Genomic DNA, 17143 nt, shown 5'->3' with positions numbered 1-17143 from the left:
GCCCGGGGCTGCCCGCCTTTCCATCGGCCCTCGGCGTGCAGCGTGTGCAACGCGTTCTGGGTGCCGAGCTGTGCACATCGCGTCTCACCGTCTGGGTTGTTTCTACTCGGCTGCGATCTCCTGGTAGGTCCGCAGATCCGTCCTGCCGGGAGTTTAAGTGTGCGTGAGTGTGATGGGGAGCTAGCAGGCTTTTCATGGATCGGGGCTGCGGGGGGTCGTTGTGCGATCTGTGGCCTCTGAGAAGGAGGGTCCTTGAAGTCGTTGTCCTCACAGGTGTGGCGACAGCCATTTTGTCCTGGTGGCAGGGCTGGGATAAGGAAAGATGGTGGGCCATTGAGGGGTTGGGGTCAGATGAAAATGGGATGACTCTTGGGGGTGTTATTTGTGTTATCTGAGCCCTGGAGGCACCAGGAACTGTCCACAGGCAGAGATCCGGGAATCCTGGTGGGGTCCCGTGGAGGGCGGGGAAACCGGCCCACGCAGCACAGGAGAGAGACAGTGCGCATGCTCGTTACTGCTCGCCTCCCATCGTCCCTCGTCGTGTAGCGTGTGCAGCTCGTTCTGGGTGCCGAAGTTTTCGCAACACGTCTCACTGTCTGGCCTGTTTCTACTCGGCTGCGATCAGCTGGTAGGTCCACAGATCTATCCTGCTGGGACTTTAAGTGTGCATTTGCGTAAGGGGGATCTAGCGGGCTTTGTGCGGATGGGGGCGGTGGCAGGAGGTGGTGTAATCTGCAGACTATGAAGAAGTGGATCCTCGAGGTCGTTGTCCTCACAGGTGTGGCGACAGCCATTGCTGTCGTGGTGGCGGGCCTGGTACATGGGAGAATGTTCGGTGGTTGAGGGGAGATGGTCAGGTGAAGATGGGGTGACCCTTGGGGGCGTTATTTGAGTTATCTGAGCCCTGGAGGCACCAGGAACTGTCCACAGAGCAGAGATCTGGGAATCTCGGTGGGGTCCCGTGGAGGGCGGGGAAACCGGCCCACGTAGCAGAGGAGAGACAAAGGGCGAATGCTCAGGGCTGTGTGCCTTTCCGTCGGTCCTCGGGGTGTAGCATGTGCAACGCGTTCTGGGTGCCGGGCTGTCCGAATGGAGGCTGTTTCTACTCGGCTACGATCACCTGTTAGGTCACAGGTCCGTCCTGCCGGGAGTTTAAGTGTGCGTGCGTATGAGCGGGAGTTAGTGGGCTTCTGGCGGTGCGATCTGTGGCCTTGGAGGAGAAGGGTCCTCGATGTCGTCGTCCTCCTCACAGGTGTCCCTGCCTCCATGGCTGTCGAGGTGGCAGTAGGAACAGGGGGACAGTGGGAAGCGGACGGCAGGGAGTCGGGTGAAGATGGGTTGAGCCTTGAGGGCATTATTTGCGGAATCTGTGTCCCGGAGACACTGAAACTGCCGACAGTGCAGAGAATCCGAAGTCGCCAGTGGGGCCCCGGGTAGGGATAAGGGACAAGGTGACGGTAAAGGAAAAGCCTAGAAATGGATCGATGTGTGGTTTTGACTGTGATCTGAGATTTGTAGTGCACTGAGCATTGTGCCAGGTAAGAGAGTGCTACACAGAGTTTTTATTGCCACCAGTCAACCCTGCCGTTTTAGTGCAAAAATAGCCGGATACAGTTTGTAAACAAACAAGTGTGGCTTTGTGTTCCAATAAAATGTGATTGAGGGGGTACCGAGAAAGACCTTAATAAATGAGAGTGTGCCAAAAATGGTAGTTACTCAAGTATTAATTCTCTAGTGGTAATTTCTTTTTCTTTTAATATAAGCATAGGGGATGCACAGTATTAGCTAAGTTATAGATGTGAAATACAGTGAATCATATTTTTAAAGGTTATAGTCTATTTAAAGTTATTATAGAGTATTGGCTCTACTCCTCGTGTTGTACAATATGTCCTTGTAGCTTATTTTATACCTAATAATTTGTAGCTCTTACTCTTCCCCCTGTACATTGCCCCTTTTCCATTCCTTCTCCCCACTAGCCACCACTAGTTTTTCTCCATTTCGGTGAATCTGCTTTTTTTTTTATATATATTGACTAGTTCTGTTTTCTAGATTCCACATAGAAGCAATGTCATACAGCATTTACCTTTCGTTGTTTAACTTATTTCACTTAGCGTAACATGTGCAATCCCATCCATGTTATTGCAAATGGCAAAGTTTCATTCTTCTTCACGTCTGAGTAGTATTCCAGTGTGTGTGTGTGTGTGTGTGTGTGTGTGTGTGTGTGTGTGTGTGTGTGTATACACCAACATCTTCTTTATCCCTTTGTCTGTTGATGAGCATTTAGCTTGCTTCCATATCTCGGCAGTTGTAAATAGTATTGGTATGAACATTGGGGTGCGTGTATCTTTTTGAAATAGTGTTTTTATTTTTATTTTTTGAATAGATATTCAGGACTCGAATTGCTAAGTCATTGTGGTAGTTCTATTTGCAGTTTTTTGAGACATCTCTACGGTTTCCACAGTGGCTGCAGCAATTAACATTCCCAGCCACAGTGGGCAAGGGTTTCCTTTTTTCCACATCTTCCCCAACACCTGTTGACTATTGACTTTTTGATAATAGCCGTTTTCTCTAGTGATTTGTTCATAAATATCTCTATGATGATAAATCAACTTCTGAAAGCGAACTCTTTCAGAAATGTGCTCTTCTCTTCCCAGGTGCCTTATGTTGATTTTCCTGTCAGCTTGGGCATGACATAAACAATTGCTTTTGCAAGTTTCCACATTTTGTGTGATTGGAAAGCACACTGAATAAAATTACTTTCAGACTTATTTTCAAAGTATTTTCAATATTCAAAAATCAGTGTGCATCACCATTTGGGCATGGAAGTGTTCAATTATATTTATTCTACTAAATGCATTTTCCAAATCACGATATTTTATTTTCAGTGGGAAATATGAGTTGGAGCAGAAAGTCAACATACAAACCTAAGAAACGAGGTCATGATGAACAATGTGACAATCCTGTTGAGCCTGTGGTTGTAAGTGTTTTAACAGTTGATTTTTTTGGTGGGGGAGGGATATAGCTCAGTGGTAGAGTGGGTGATTAATAAGTACAATGTCCTGGGTTCAGTCCCTAGTACTTCCATCAATAAATGAATGAACATTTGATGCTTTTTTGTTAGTAGAAATTATTTTTTGTAAGAAGATGTTCAACTAGTACAGACGCACTTTCAAAGGTCTTCTGTGTGATACAGAACGTTGATCCAGGAGGATGACATTCTGGTGTTGTCTTGTTGGATGCTGTTATATCCCCTGGCAGTATAAATGATGACTTCCTTCCCATACTTATAAACAACGAATTCACACATCCCTCCCAACACTGAGTAAAATAACTTCCAAAATCCTTGTAACTTTTCTTAGAGTAGCATCTCTGTTGGAATAGTCAGTTTATTAAAAATAAATATACCAAGTAGTATTGGAGAAATATTTTTAGATTTGCTTAAGTCAGATATATCTCTGTATTCTGTATATTTATGTCATTGACATGTACTGGTAACAAAACTTTTTATTTGCACACACATATGTGTAGGCCCATGGTGATAAGCAACCTCAAGAATGGGAGCCACCAACTTCAAGTCAGGACATTCGACCTGGTGATGAGAAAAAGGATGAAGGAGCGTCTTCAGCTCAAGGTGAAGGGAAATGGAAGAGGAATGCCTCTTGTGTGTCAGGGGGGGTGGCGTTGTGTGTGTGTGTGTGTGTTGTGTATGAGTATGTCTCTTACATGGTGATATGCCAGTAAGAGAAAGAAAGAAAACAGCAGAAATGTATCTCAAACACTGCCTGAGAATTGGCTGGAAAATTGTAGAGAGTGTAGTTTGCAGCTTCAGGCAATCTTTCACTAGAATAAATCTCCCCATTTTTTTAATGCAAAAAGTGAAGCTCAGGGATCATGTTTATTAGAGAGCACTTGATTGTTGATGACAAAATTCGTATTTCATTCCAAAGTTTGTGTCTTCCTGCAACCTATGTTACTGTAAAAAAAAAAGGTGAATGATTTTGCTTCAAGCTCAAATGTGTGTACTATATTTAGCTCCCTTTTAACCGAGGAGTAGATAGGTCAGTGGAGTAAGATGGAGACTTCAGGAATGAATCATGAATGATGGCCACTGTTTCTTTAATTCATATTTTTAATGATAAGTTTGATAAAAGCTGGATAATTCAGGATACTGGCATACAAGTAACTGGTTTTATATGAAATTAATGCAGCTTTTAAAAGATGAGTATATACTTCTATGGTCTGAAAAATCAAAAGATTAGTTATTTTAAGATTAACATGAGACAAATTATTTTTCCTGGATACCTAGTATTTTGAAACAAAACATTTACATAATTCCTGCCACTGTTAAAGGATTCTAGACTGTAACTCACAACAATGCCAGTTCATTTCTTTCTACCCAATTTCCTTTATGCTCACTGCTAGACAGTATATTTGCTGTTATTCATAAATAATTTGGTTATTAATTTTGGTAATTTCTTCTACATGGGTGTCATTTGTGCAATGTTGCATAGAGGACCTTTGGACCTAAATATAGCGTTAGTTTTTCTTTTTAATTGAAATGTAATCAATTTGCAAAGTTGTGTTAATTTCTGGTGTAAAGCCTAGTGATGTATATAGTTATGTATATAAATTTTCATATTTTTTAGTTAAAGACTGTTACAAACATTGAATATAGTTGCTTGTGCTGCACATTAGGACCTTGTTCATCTGTTTCATTTATATATAGTAGTTACTGTCTGCAAATCCAGAACTCCCAGTGTATCCCTCCACCTCGTCTTTCCCTATGGAAATCATAAGTTTGTTTTCTATGTCTGTCAGTCAGTTTCTGTTTTGTAAATAAGCACATTTGTGTTATTTTTTTAGATTCCATATATAAGTGATATCGTATGGTATTTTTTTTTCTCTTTTTGGCTTACTTCACTTAGAATGACATTCTCCAGGGCCAACCCTTTCAGAAATGTGCTCTTGTCTTTTCCCATGTGTCTTATGGTGATTTTTCTGTCAGCTTGGGCATGACATAAACAATTGCTTTTGCAAGTTGCCAGATGTGGTGTGACTGGAAAGTACACACAATTAAATTACCTGAGACTTATTTTCAAAATTCAAAAATTAGTGTGCATCACCATTTGGCCATGGAAGTGTTCAGATATAATTATCCTCTTAAATGCATTTTCCAAAGCACAATATTTTATTTTCAGTGGGAAATATCTTTCGGAAAGTAAAGTCTACATACAGACTTAGGAAAAGAAGTTATGATCAAGCATGTGTCAATCCAGTTCAGCCTGTGGTTGTAAGTGTTTTAACAATTGATTCTTTTTTCGGGGGGGAGTGGTATAGCTCAGTGGTAGAGTGTGTGCTTAACATGTACAACATCCTGGGTACAATCCGCATTACATCCACAAATAAATAAATAAAACAGTTGATTTTTTTGTAGAAATTAATTTTTGTGACAAGTTGTGGAACCAATACAGATACACCTTGAAAGGTCTTCTGTGTGGTACAGAACGTTGATCCAGGAGGATGACGTTCTGGTGTTGCCTGGATGGATGCTGTTATATTCCCAGGGAATATAACTGATGCCTTCCTTCTCATGCTTATTAACAACTGATCACACACATCCCTCCCAACATAGATTAAAATAGCTTCCAAAGTGCTAGTAACTTTCCTTGGAGTAGCATCACCGTGGGAAAAGTAAGTTTATGAAGAAAAATTATACCCAATAGTATTGGAGAAATATGTTTTGATTTACTGATAGTCAAATATATCTGTGTATTGTGTATATTTATATTGTTGGCATGTGTTAGTAACTGAACTTTTTAATTTGCACACACATCTGTTTAGGCCCACGGTGATAAGCAAACTCAAGGATGGGAGCCACCAACTTCAAGTCAGGACTTTAGACCTGGTAAAGCCAAAGAGGATGAAGGAGCATCTGCAGTTGAAGGTGAAGGAAAAGGAACGAGGAATGCGTCTTGTGGGGATGTGTGTGTGTGTGTGTGTGTATGTGCGTGTGTGTGTATGTGTATGTCTCATGCATGTTGAGATGCCAATAAGAGAAGGAAGGGAAACAGCAGAAAGGGATCTCAAACGCTGCCTGAGAATTGACTGGAAAAGTGAAGAGAGTGTAGTTTGCATCTTAGGGCAATCCTTCAGTAGAATAAATTTCCCCCTTCTTTATAAATGAGAAAACTGAGGCACACGGATCTTGTTTATCAGAGAGCAGTTGACTATTGAATACAAAATTTGTATTTCACGCCAAAATTTGTGTCTTCCTGCCACCTATTTTATCGTAAATAATGATTCTGCTTAAAACTCAGATGACTGTACTATGATTTAGCTCAGTTTTGGCCCAGGAGTAGATAGTTCAATGGAGTTGGATAGAGACATCAGAAATGAATCATGAATGATGGCCACTGTTTCTTTAATTGATATTTTTAAATGGTAAGTTTGATAAAGGTGAGATAATTTAGGATACTTGCGTACAAGTAGCTGGTTTTATATGATCTTAATCCACCTTTTAAAAGGTGGTTAAGTCCTTCTATGGTTAGAAAAATCCAAAGCTGAGTTATTCCGATCAACATGAGACAAATTATTTTTCCTGCATATGCAGTATTTGGAAACAAAACGTTTCTATAACTCAGGCCACTGTTAAAGGATTCTAGAATGTAACTGACAACAATGTCGATTCATTTCTTTCGACCCCATTTCCTTTATGCTCACTGCTAGACACTATATTTGCTGTTATTAGTAAATAATTTTGCTATTAATTTTGGTACTCTTTTCTACATGGGTTTCATTTGTGGAATGTTGCATAGAGGACCTTTTGACCTAAATATAGCTTTCATTTTTTTTAATTGAAGTGTAATCGATTTGTGACATTGTGTTAACTTCTGTTGTAAAGCATAGTGATTCAGCTATGTATATAAGTTTTCACATTTTTTCATTATAGGCTATTAAAAAGCACTGAGCATAGTTCCCTGTGCTGTATAGTAGGACCTTGTTTATCTGTTTTATTTATATGTAGTAGTTAATATCTGGAAATCCAAAACTGCCAGTTTATCCCTCCACCTCGCCTTTCCCCATGGTAACCATTAGTTTGTTTTCTATGTCTGTCTGTTTCTGTTTTGTAAATAAGCTCATTCATGTCATTTTTAAAAGATTCCACATATCAGTGATATCATATGATATTTCTCTGTCCCTTTCTGGCTTACTTCACTTGGAATGACATTCTCCAGGGCCACGTATGTTGCTGCATATGACATTATTTCAGGTTTTTTTGCGCTGAGTAGTATTCCATTGTGTACATATAGAACATCTTCTTTTCTAATCATCTGTCGATGGACATTTAGGCTGCTTCCATGTCTTGGCTGTTGTAAATAGTGCGCCTATGAGCATCGGGGTGTGTGTTTCCAAAATAGAGTTTCCTTCGAATATATGCCCAGGAGTGGGATTGCTGTATCATAGGGTAAGTCTGTTTTTAATTCTATGTGGAATCTCCATACTGTTTTCCATAGTGGCTGCATCAAATTACAGTCCCACCAGCAGGTGAGGAGGGTTCCCTTTTGTCTACACAACCTGCTGCATTTATCATTTGTGGACTTTTGAATGATGATCATTTTGACTGGTGTGAGATGACACCTCACTGTAGGTTTAATTTGCATTTCTCTGATAATTAGCAACATTTAGCATTCTTCTCATACCTATCGGCTTTGTATTTGTATGTCTTCATTGGAGAAATGTTTGTTTAGGCCTTCTGCCCATTTCTTGATTGAGTTGTTTGGGTTTTTTTGTTATTGAGTTGTATGGACTCTTTATATATTCTGGAAATTAAGTCCTTGTCAGTCACATTGTTTGCAAACATTTTCTACCAGTCCATAAGTTTCCTTTGCTGTACAAAATCTTGTATGTTTCGTTCGATCCCATTTGTTTATATTTCCTTTTTTTTTCTGTTGCCTGGGTTGCATCTCCTAGGAGAACATTGCTAAGATTTATGTCTGGGAATGTTTGTGTATGTTTTCTTCTAGGAGGTTTATAGTGTTTTGTCTTATGTTTAAGTCTTTAAGCCACTTTGAGTTTATTTTTGTGTACACGGTGAGGGTGTTCTGTAACATCGTTGATTTACGTGTGGCTGTCCAGCTTCCCCAACACCACTAGCTGAAGAGGCCGTCTTTTCTCCACTGTATATTCTTGCCTTCTTTGTCAAAGATTAATTGACCATAAGTGTGTAGGTTTATTTCTGGGCTCTCTGTTCTGTTCCATTGATCCACGTGTCTGTTTTTATGCCAATAGCATGTTGTTTCGATTCCTGTAGCCCAGTATTCTTGTCTGAGGTTTGGGGGAGTTATTCATCCAGCTTCGTTCTATTTCTTCAGTAGGGGGGAGGATATAGCTCAAGTGATACAGCACATGCTTAGCCTGCATGAGGTCCTGGGTTCAATCCCCAGTACCTCCTCTAAGAATAAATAAAGAAGCCTAATTACCTCCCCCCTGCCAAAAATAAAAAAAAAACCTCTTGTCTTCCTCAAGTTCAACGCAGTTGTCAGGTATTCACTTTAATTTTTCCTTTATATTCCCCCAAAACATAAAATTTACAGAAAAGTTGCAAGAATAGTACAGTTAACTCATCTATTTTCACCTCAATTTACCAAGTATTAAATTTTTACCACATTGGTTTCATATCCTCTTCCCTCTCCCCTCCCCGTGTGTGTATATGTATACACACACATACACACTTATTGATACGTTTGTTATTATTAATACTGAGTCATTTAGATAAAGTTTCAACTGTTATGACCCTTTAGCCTAAGTACATTAGTGTATATATATATATATATAGATAGATAGATAGATAGATAGCCTTAGAAGAAAGAAAAAGTCATTCTCTTGGCTAATCACTGTCCTAAATCGGGAAATTCGACCATAGGAAAATGCAGTCATTAAAATTTTCTCAGTGTATACTCAGATTTCCCCAGTCGTCCCTATAGTTCCCTTGATAGAATTTTGCTCTTGATCCAGAGTCCAGTGCAGGATCATGCATTGCATTTAGTTGTCATGTCTATTTAGTCTTCTTTAGTCTGGAATAATTCTTCAGTTTTTCTGTCGTTCATGACACGGACATTTTTGAAGAGGATACAGCAGTTGGTTTGCAGAATGTTAATCAATTTGAGGTATTGTTTGAGTCTTTTTCCCCTCCTCAACACTTAGTGTTTAATCATTCCGTGTAACATGCTGAGTAAACTGAGAGACATGGTTTCAACCTTGAGCTCACAGTCTAGTCAGAGACCCAAACAAATCACTGATAAGTACAGTCACACGTATAACACAGACAGGTACAAAGGGAGCACCTAAGTTGTGTGAGGGCGGTCTTGGGAAAGGAAGAGGATAATGAAACCCTGGTTTCTTAGTTTCTGGTAACAGACTCCTAAAATAATGCTCTTGTGGTTCTTCAGCATCACATTTGTTTCCACACGAGCCTAAGATTTTATTTCGTGAACACTGAAGGAGTGAATATTATCAACTCTTATTCATATCTCATGATTCACTTCTTAAATTGACCAGCGTTTTATTTTCAAGGGCCTGTCCCAGAAGCTGATCAACGCGAAGTGGCTAAGCCAGAGACTGGGCATGAGCATGATCGTGGTGTCGATGGGAAGAGACTGCCAAAGCCAGAGCCCTTTTAAAATACCAGGAGCAGGTATGTTCTCCATTAAGTGTGCAAATTATAGGGTGTCTGTTTCCACAATATACTATTTTTAACGATACAGGGGTAACAGTACTGTTTCTTTATAACACAGTTCACTTATAAAGGTGATTTGAAATGTAGTTTCGACCTTAAGTGCCTGACTTACTGGACTATCAGGTATAGAAACGAATTTGTTAAAGCCATACTGGATTATAAAAGATGAAAATATTTTCTTACTTTTAAGTATGAGTCCTTTAACCAACAGTTGCTAATTTTCATATGCGTTTGTAGAGTTCTGCGTTTAACATACACGTAGTGCATTTGTAACACACATCAGTTTGTATGACATATGCTGAAGCCTTGAAGTAGGTTCCAGTACCAGCTCTAACTCAATTTCTGTGACTCTGGGCCAATCCCTTAACTTCTAAACCCATCTTTGCTCTTATAAAAATAGTGAATTCAAATCAGATATTTAAAAATCATTTTCAGGTCTGATTTTTGCATACTCTGTTTCTGTTGCATTGAACACACAAAACAATACATGATTTTATTTATGATAAATCATCAAACTCTGACCTGAGTCAAGTTACAACACCTGAATGGAGGTTTCCTCACTACTAAGAAAACGAACACTTTGCTTGACGGTTGTTTCTCTGTTGGAGTTGTGAATGCCCGTCCTCAGATTCTGCCAAATTCTGAAATCTCTGGCTCTCAAAAGACAATTGCATTTTGTCTTTTTTTCCTTCCAGTTTTTATTGATATATAACGGACAAAAATGTGAACAGTTGCATTTTAAATCCTTCCCCAAATGAAGCCTCAAATGGCTAACTACTAACATTTCAAGAGATAATCTAGTTTCTAGTCTCTATGTCTGATCAGACAGAGAAAGTGCAGATAGTCAGCGATACTCAAGGCGGGTGCAAGATGCATATGCTTAGCACGCTTTCTACCCCCACTGCCCACTGTCAGTCTTAATGAGCCAGTCTTCCTAAGAAAATGTAGGCACTATGATATAATCATCTCTAACCATGTGACATGTGGCATGAAAATTTTGCGTCCCGAGGTATCAGGTGGGTAAGATTGAAACGCAAAGACCGTAACGGAAGTACTTCCTGAGTAATCAAGTTAAGTGTTCTTACGTGTGTGTTTTGCAGATTACCAACTATTAATTACATAGCTTCTGAATTTAAAGGAAGCACTTGATGCTTAGGAAGTAAACTACCTTTCATTGCATTCCTGGCCCATTCCAAACTCTTTACATTAAAAGATAGTTTTCAGGCTACTTTCAGGAACCTATTGAATGTAGTTAAAATATACTCATGGGAAGATCATAGCCTTCAACACATATGCTATTAAAAAAGGAAAAGATTATAAATTACATGTGCGTCCAATATAAAAAATCATCAAAGGTCAAAAAAGTGTAGACCTAAGGGAAAAGGAAAGAGAGTCTTAAGAAACACGAAAAAGACGCGAACAGATATGGAGTATATTATCTGTCTCTCTTTACCTTTCTATGTGTACATATGGCTTTCCAGGTTTTTCCCTTTTTTCACCCCACTTTCTGTCTTTGTTCCAGGCTGTGAGAAACGGTACTATTTTCCTTCACAATTTGATGTTACCTTTGATGGTACTGACTTAAAACTAGTGTAACTATGTCAGACATTATATAAACTGGAGTGCTTTTAAGAATGTAAAGATCCACCGTTCATAATTACAGCAGGAGTATGGATGAAAACAGGGACAAATGGTGAACCTACTACCGCATAAGGGTGACTTACGCTAGCTCCTAGAAACAGTTTTGCACTTTTCCACAGACGGAGCCGAAACAAATGCAATACTAGCCTTTTCTATTTATTTCATTTAAGCAATTCTAAGTGTGATGTTACTGTTTTAGATATCCTATATTCAGAATGTTATTCAAGTCAACGCATTTATAGGAAATTTTAAAAATTCCTTCTGTTTCCTAGGTGTTTCATTTGTTTTGATTTTTACTAAAAGTATAAAAAAATGTTGCTTTCCACTTAAAACTACCTCGCAACAGAAGCATTGGGTTTAGTGAGTTCTGAAGTTGAACAGTCGACTTGTTTCTCTGTACCACTAGAAAGAGTGATGTGTTTAGCAAATATTGTTAATGTGTCTGAAAGTCTACCTTCAGAGTCTCTGCAGAGGTTTAACTGGATATAAGCCAAGGGTCACCCTTAGGGTTCTGGTTTTAGTCCATGTTATAAAACTGAAACTGTGGTGTCCTCTGTATGCTTTAGTGCCATCTAAATAAAATTTTAACTAATATATCCAAATGTTATGTTATCTTACAGGTGAAGGGAAACCACAGGTTTAAACGAAGACAAGCTGTAACCATGTAGGCTGTTATTGTGTTGGAAATGTACCTGTTCAAATTCTCTCAATAAAGTTTTGCAGTTTTGTCCAAAGGATTCTTGCACATCTTTTGTTAAATTTATTCCTAGGTATTTGATGCTGTTGAAAATTGTACGGTGTTTGGAAATTTTATATTTTGTTTGGTCTAGTGTAGAGAGACATAATTTTTGTATATTGCTTTTTTTTTTCTACCCAGCAATCTTGCTAAGTATGTTTAATTCCTAAGGTTTATCTTTAGATAATTTTCAACATGCAAATCATATCATCTTTGAATAAGAATAACAGTTTTGTTCCTGCCATTGTAAACAGTATAGCTTTTATTTCCTTTTCCCATTTTATGTCATCGGGCAGACCCTCCACTACAATTCTGGTCAATAGAACTGGTGATAGTGGACATCCTTGTCTTAGCCCAGATGAGAAATGGAAAATTTTCAACATTTCACCATGATGTTTAATGTGCCTTTTTCGGCAGATACACTTTGTCAGGGTAAATTCGTTTATTCTTAGTTTGCTTAGAGTATTCATCTTGAATGTATGTCGAATTTGATCAAACACTAGAAGTACATTTATTGAGATCGTAAGATTTTTTTCTCTCTGTCAGTCAGTTAATGTGTTGAATTACAGCGGTACGTTTCCATGTTTTAAGCCAACGTTATATTCCTAAGGTAAAGACATTTTGGTCATGAGTAATCTATGCCCTAATAATTTGTTTAGGATTTTTATGTATATTCGCATGAGTGACACTAGCCTATACTTTTATTTTATCTACTCTCTTTCTAGGACTTAGTATCAAGTTTATGCTAGCTTCACACAGGCTTGGGGTGTAAAATCTCTTTTTCTGTTCTCTGGAGCTGCAAGGCTGTGAGTGATGTAGGGCCAGGCTTTCTTGTGATCACTTGTTTCTGGATTGCTTCTCTCTCTTAAGATTGGATCCCTGCTGAAAAGGCAGAGACAGAAGGCGCAGCTGCAGGTTCCCATCTCTTCCAACTTTGTGAGGTGCCCATCTCCCCTGCAAGATGCCTCTAATGATGCTGTCACTCTAAAAGCTACCTGCTCCTGTTTCTGTGCTGACACTGATCTTCTGTACACAGAAAGTTACAAGTTATCACTCTACAATACAGATGGACCTAGAGATTGTTCTGCAAAGTGAAGTAAGTCTTTCAGAGAAAGACGAATATCATATATCACTTACATCTGGAATCTTAAAAAGAGGTACAAATGAACTTATTTGTAAACCAGAAACAGACTCATAGATGTAGGAAAACTATGGTTACCAAAGGGGATGGCGTGGGAGGGATAAACTGGCGTTTGGGATTAATACATACACACTACTATGTGTAAACTAGATAAATAACAAGGACCTTTATAGCACAGGAAAGTATATTCAATATCTTGTAATAACCTAAAATGGAAAAGAATCTGCAAAAATATAACTGAATCACTTTGCTGTACGCCGGAAACTAACACAACATTGTAAGTCAACTATATACTTGAATGAAAAATAAAAAATGAAACCATTAAAAAAGAAGTCATCACTCACTAACTTCCCTTAGATGCTTTTGAGCTGTGCTGTATGGTCACAAATGGCTGAGTATAGCTTCATTTATTGAGTTCTTTTATCTAATAATAGGTTTTTACTCTAAAAACTCACATTTATAGAGTACGTACCATCTGTTAGCCATTTCTTTGTGCTACTTTCTGTACATGTATGACGTCATCAGATCCTCACAAAGAGGATAAGGCAGAGTTTTGACAAAATTGAGAATCTCTGACTTCAGTAAGAAGCAGGTTCGGGGGTCCCAGTTCTAAATGCAGAGCCTTGCTCTTTTCCTTGTTCAGGAGCGTACAAGCTCCTGAAGTGTTTGAGTACAGAACTGATGGTGTATAAGATGACTTTAGTTGTAATTTGATGTTTTCCTAAAATTTTAAATTTAATTTCTTTCTTAAAAAATTCAAGTGATTTTATTCAGCTAAGATAGAGCTCTTTTTTAAAATTTCTATTTAATAGACTTTATTCTTTCAGAGTAGTTTCAGGTTCACAGCAGACTTGAGCAGAAAATACAGGGAGTTTGCACATAGCCCTCCCCAGTCACACATATGTACTCCCCTACCATCAACATCCCTCATCAGTGTGACATATTTCATATAATTGAACCATCATGGGCACATTATGATCAACCAAATTCCATAGTGTATATCAGGGTTCACTCTTGATGTTGTACATTCTATGGGTTTTGACAAATGCAGAATGACGTGTAGCCACCTCTTTAGTATCATACAGAGAAATTTCGTTGCCCTAAAATCCCTTCTGCTCCATCTATTCATTCCTCTCTGCCTCCCTCTCCCTAAGCCCCTGGAAACCACGATCTTTTCATTGTTTCTGTAGCTGTGCCTTTTCCAGAATGTCATTGTGTTGGAAAGGTACAGGTTGTAGCTTTTTCAGACTGGCTTCTTTCATTTAGTAATATGTCTTTGCAGTTTCTTCCGTGTCTTTCATGGCTTGATAGATCATTTGTTTTTACTGCACGTATATTTTTGAATTTCCATATATGTACTCTTCATTGTTTCCAAGAACGCTGAGAACTTTAGCTTTTTTTTTTAATTAAGTTTCAGAGTTTACTGGGGAAATAAGAGAGGCGAAGACACCCCAAATGACAGAAAGAAAACTCTGAAAACGTCCCTTTGCAAGCCAAGTGGAGGCCTGGACTTGACCTCCCCTAAAGGACAAGAAACTGGTGTGTTAGCACCAACATTCTCTGGCAGCCACCTTGCCGGGGTGTGAACGTCTCAGCCAGGACTGCTTTCCACCCCCAGCCAAAGGTGGGGAGGAGACAAAGACTGTAGAGTCAATGCAGAGGCGATGGAAGCTGCAAGGAAAAGCTGAGAGAGGGAGAGAAGGAGGTGGGGAAGACCGTGACAGAGCCTCAAGCTTTTGACTCTTAGCGCCTCAAATAGTTGACAAGTAGTTCTGCAAAATGTTTCCAAAAAGGTAAAAACGCCTAACATTGTTGCCGAGAGTTCCCCTGGTCCTCTCCCAACGTGCCACCTCACGCTCCTGGGTGTACATGGCAGAGCCCAAAGCGCACTGTTTTGAAAATAAGGAAATCAGGAAGCAGCCCGTTGTCTTGTAAGGAGAGAGGAAGGAGCTGAAGGCTGCTGGGGCCTTTCCCACGTGGGCCTGTGTTCTGTAGAAGCAACTTCCCAGCAGCAGTGTGGCACGATTCTACATGAGGGTCTCACCTTTTGTCACCCAGGCTTCAACGTACTCTATTCTCCATTCAAAAGCTGTCAATGTCTCGTTTCGTGTTGCTAGTCTTGAACAGCAAGGCATATCAAACGAGTTGAGAGAGTCTGCGAGTTTCTTGATGCTGCTGCTGGTGATGACCTCAATGTACTCCCGGTTCACCCAGTCCTGGTGGATCTCCTGCTGCACCGGGTCCCCTTGTCCCGCCATGGCTGCTGCCTAAGGAAGAGGCAGAGCTATAGCTTTTTAAACATACATAGTTATCAAAGGAATAAAGCCAACCACAAAAGAATTAATTCAAAAAGATACATACACCCTACTATTAACAGCAGCGCTTTTTATAATTGCCAAGATATGGTGGAATCCTAAGTGCACATGAATATTTGAATAGATAATGAAGATGCAGCATATCTATGTATATATGTAATGGAATACGACTGAAACATTAAAAAGAAGGCTATTTTTCCATTTGCAGCCCTTCATTCACTTATTTTTTCAATTCAAAAAGCAGAATTTTATAACTGGCTTTGACATTTCCATTACACCAAAAACTAGAAAATACCTAGAAAAAAACTTACCTATACTCCAAAAACTGAAATGACACAAAGAAATGGAAAGGTTTCTTGTGCTCTTGGATTGGAAGAATCCCCACTATGAAAATGCCCACACTACCGAAGGCAATCCGCAGATCCATCGCAACCCCCATCAAAATACTCGCGGCATTCCTCGTAGAACTAGAACAAACCATTCCTAAGTTTATAAGGAACCACAAAAGACCCCAGACAGCCAAAGCAATCTTTTGTAGTTTTCTTTTTCTCCTCTTTCTTCTGTTTGTTGTCTTTCCTTATGGTTTGATGAATAGAGAAGGTCTTTTAACATTTGTTGTAAAGCTGGTTTGGTGGTGCTGAAATGTTTTAGCTTTCGTTTATCTGTGAAGCTTTTGATTTCTCCATCCAGTCTGAATGAGAGCCTTGCTGGACAATGTGTTCATGGTTGTAACTTTCCCCCTTGCATCACTTTAAATATATCATGCCTCTCCCTTCTGGCTTGTAGAGTTTCTGCCGAAAAATCAGCTGATAACCTTATGGGAGTTCCCTTCCATGTTATTCGTTGCTTTTCTCTTGCTAATTTTATTATTTCTCCTTATCCCTAATTGTTGTCAATTTGATGAGTATGTGTGTTCCTCTTTGGGTTGATTCTGTGTGGTACTCTCTGTGCTTCCTGGACTTGGGTGACTCTTTCCTTTCACAAGTTGGTGAAGTTTTCTGTTATTATCTCTCCAAAATTTTTTCAGTTGTTTTCTCACTCTCTTATCTTTCTGAGACCCCTATAATGTGAATATTACAGTGCTTCATGTTGTCCCAGAGTCCTCTTATACTATCCTCATTTCTTTTCATTCTTTGTTCTGTTTTCTGTTCTACAGTAGTGATTTCCACTAATCTGTCTTCTAGCTGACTGATCCTTTCTTCTGCTTCATTTAGTCTTTTCTTGGTTCCTTGGAGTGTATTGTTCATTTCAGTGATTTTGTTCTTCAACTCTGTTTGGGTATTCGTTATATTTTCCAACTCTGCTAAAAACTTCACTCTGTGCATCTATACTCCTCTTGAGTTTTCTAAACATCTTTGCCATCGTTACTTTAAACTGTTTCTCAGATAAATTGTTTGTCTCCTCATCACTTATTTCTTCTTCTGGGATTTTATCTTGTGCCTTGGCCTGGGAGATATTCCTCTGCCGCCTCATGTTGTCTGCCTTTCTATTTGTATTTTTAGGTGAGTTAGTTACATTTCTCGATGTTGGAGAAGTGGCCCTGTGTTGGAGATGTCCTATACGTCCCACCAGTA

The 17143-nt window shown here is 39.3% G+C and overlaps 1 protein-coding gene and 1 pseudogene across 1 annotated transcript; one reads left to right on the top strand and one right to left on the bottom strand.

Annotated features, from left to right (window-relative positions):
• Window positions 1–30: 30 nt before the first annotated feature.
• On the top strand, window positions 31–12114 carry LOC140691925 (X antigen family member 3-like). The gene is made up of 7 exons (XM_072956401.1): window positions 31–123; window positions 2886–2977; window positions 3529–3631; window positions 5199–5290; window positions 5842–5944; window positions 9574–9694; window positions 11998–12114. The coding sequence occupies exons 2-6, from the start codon at window positions 2894–2896 to the stop codon at window positions 9678–9680; spliced, it is 489 nt and encodes a 162-aa protein (XP_072812502.1). The 5' UTR covers window positions 31–123; window positions 2886–2893; the 3' UTR covers window positions 9681–9694; window positions 11998–12114.
• Window positions 12115–15208: 3094 nt separating this feature from the next.
• LOC140692019 (probable protein BRICK1 pseudogene) lies at window positions 15209–15512 on the bottom strand (annotated as a pseudogene).
• Window positions 15513–17143: the final 1631 nt, after the last annotated feature.

The sequence above is a fragment of the Vicugna pacos genome, chromosome X (genome assembly GCF_048564905.1).
Source record: "Vicugna pacos chromosome X, VicPac4, whole genome shotgun sequence".
In the NCBI taxonomy this organism is placed as follows: domain Eukaryota; kingdom Metazoa; phylum Chordata; class Mammalia; order Artiodactyla; family Camelidae; genus Vicugna; species Vicugna pacos.
This window is presented reverse-complemented; position numbering and strand designations above follow the sequence as displayed.

What these genes read in the sequence shown, in the direction of transcription:
- LOC140691925 (XM_072956401.1), top strand. Translation starts at nt 2,894, where the DNA reads ATGAGTTGGAGCAGAAAGTCAACATACAAACCTAAGAAACGAGGTCAT. An exon ending in ATCCTGTTGAGCCTGTGGTT is followed by an intron (nt 2,978 to 3,528) that starts GTAAGTGTTTTA and finishes ACATATGTGTAG; the next exon opens with GCCCATGGTGATAAGCAACC. An exon ending in AGGAGCATCTGCAGTTGAAG is followed by an intron (nt 5,945 to 9,573) that starts GTGAAGGAAAAG and finishes TTTATTTTCAAG; the next exon opens with GGCCTGTCCCAGAAGCTGAT.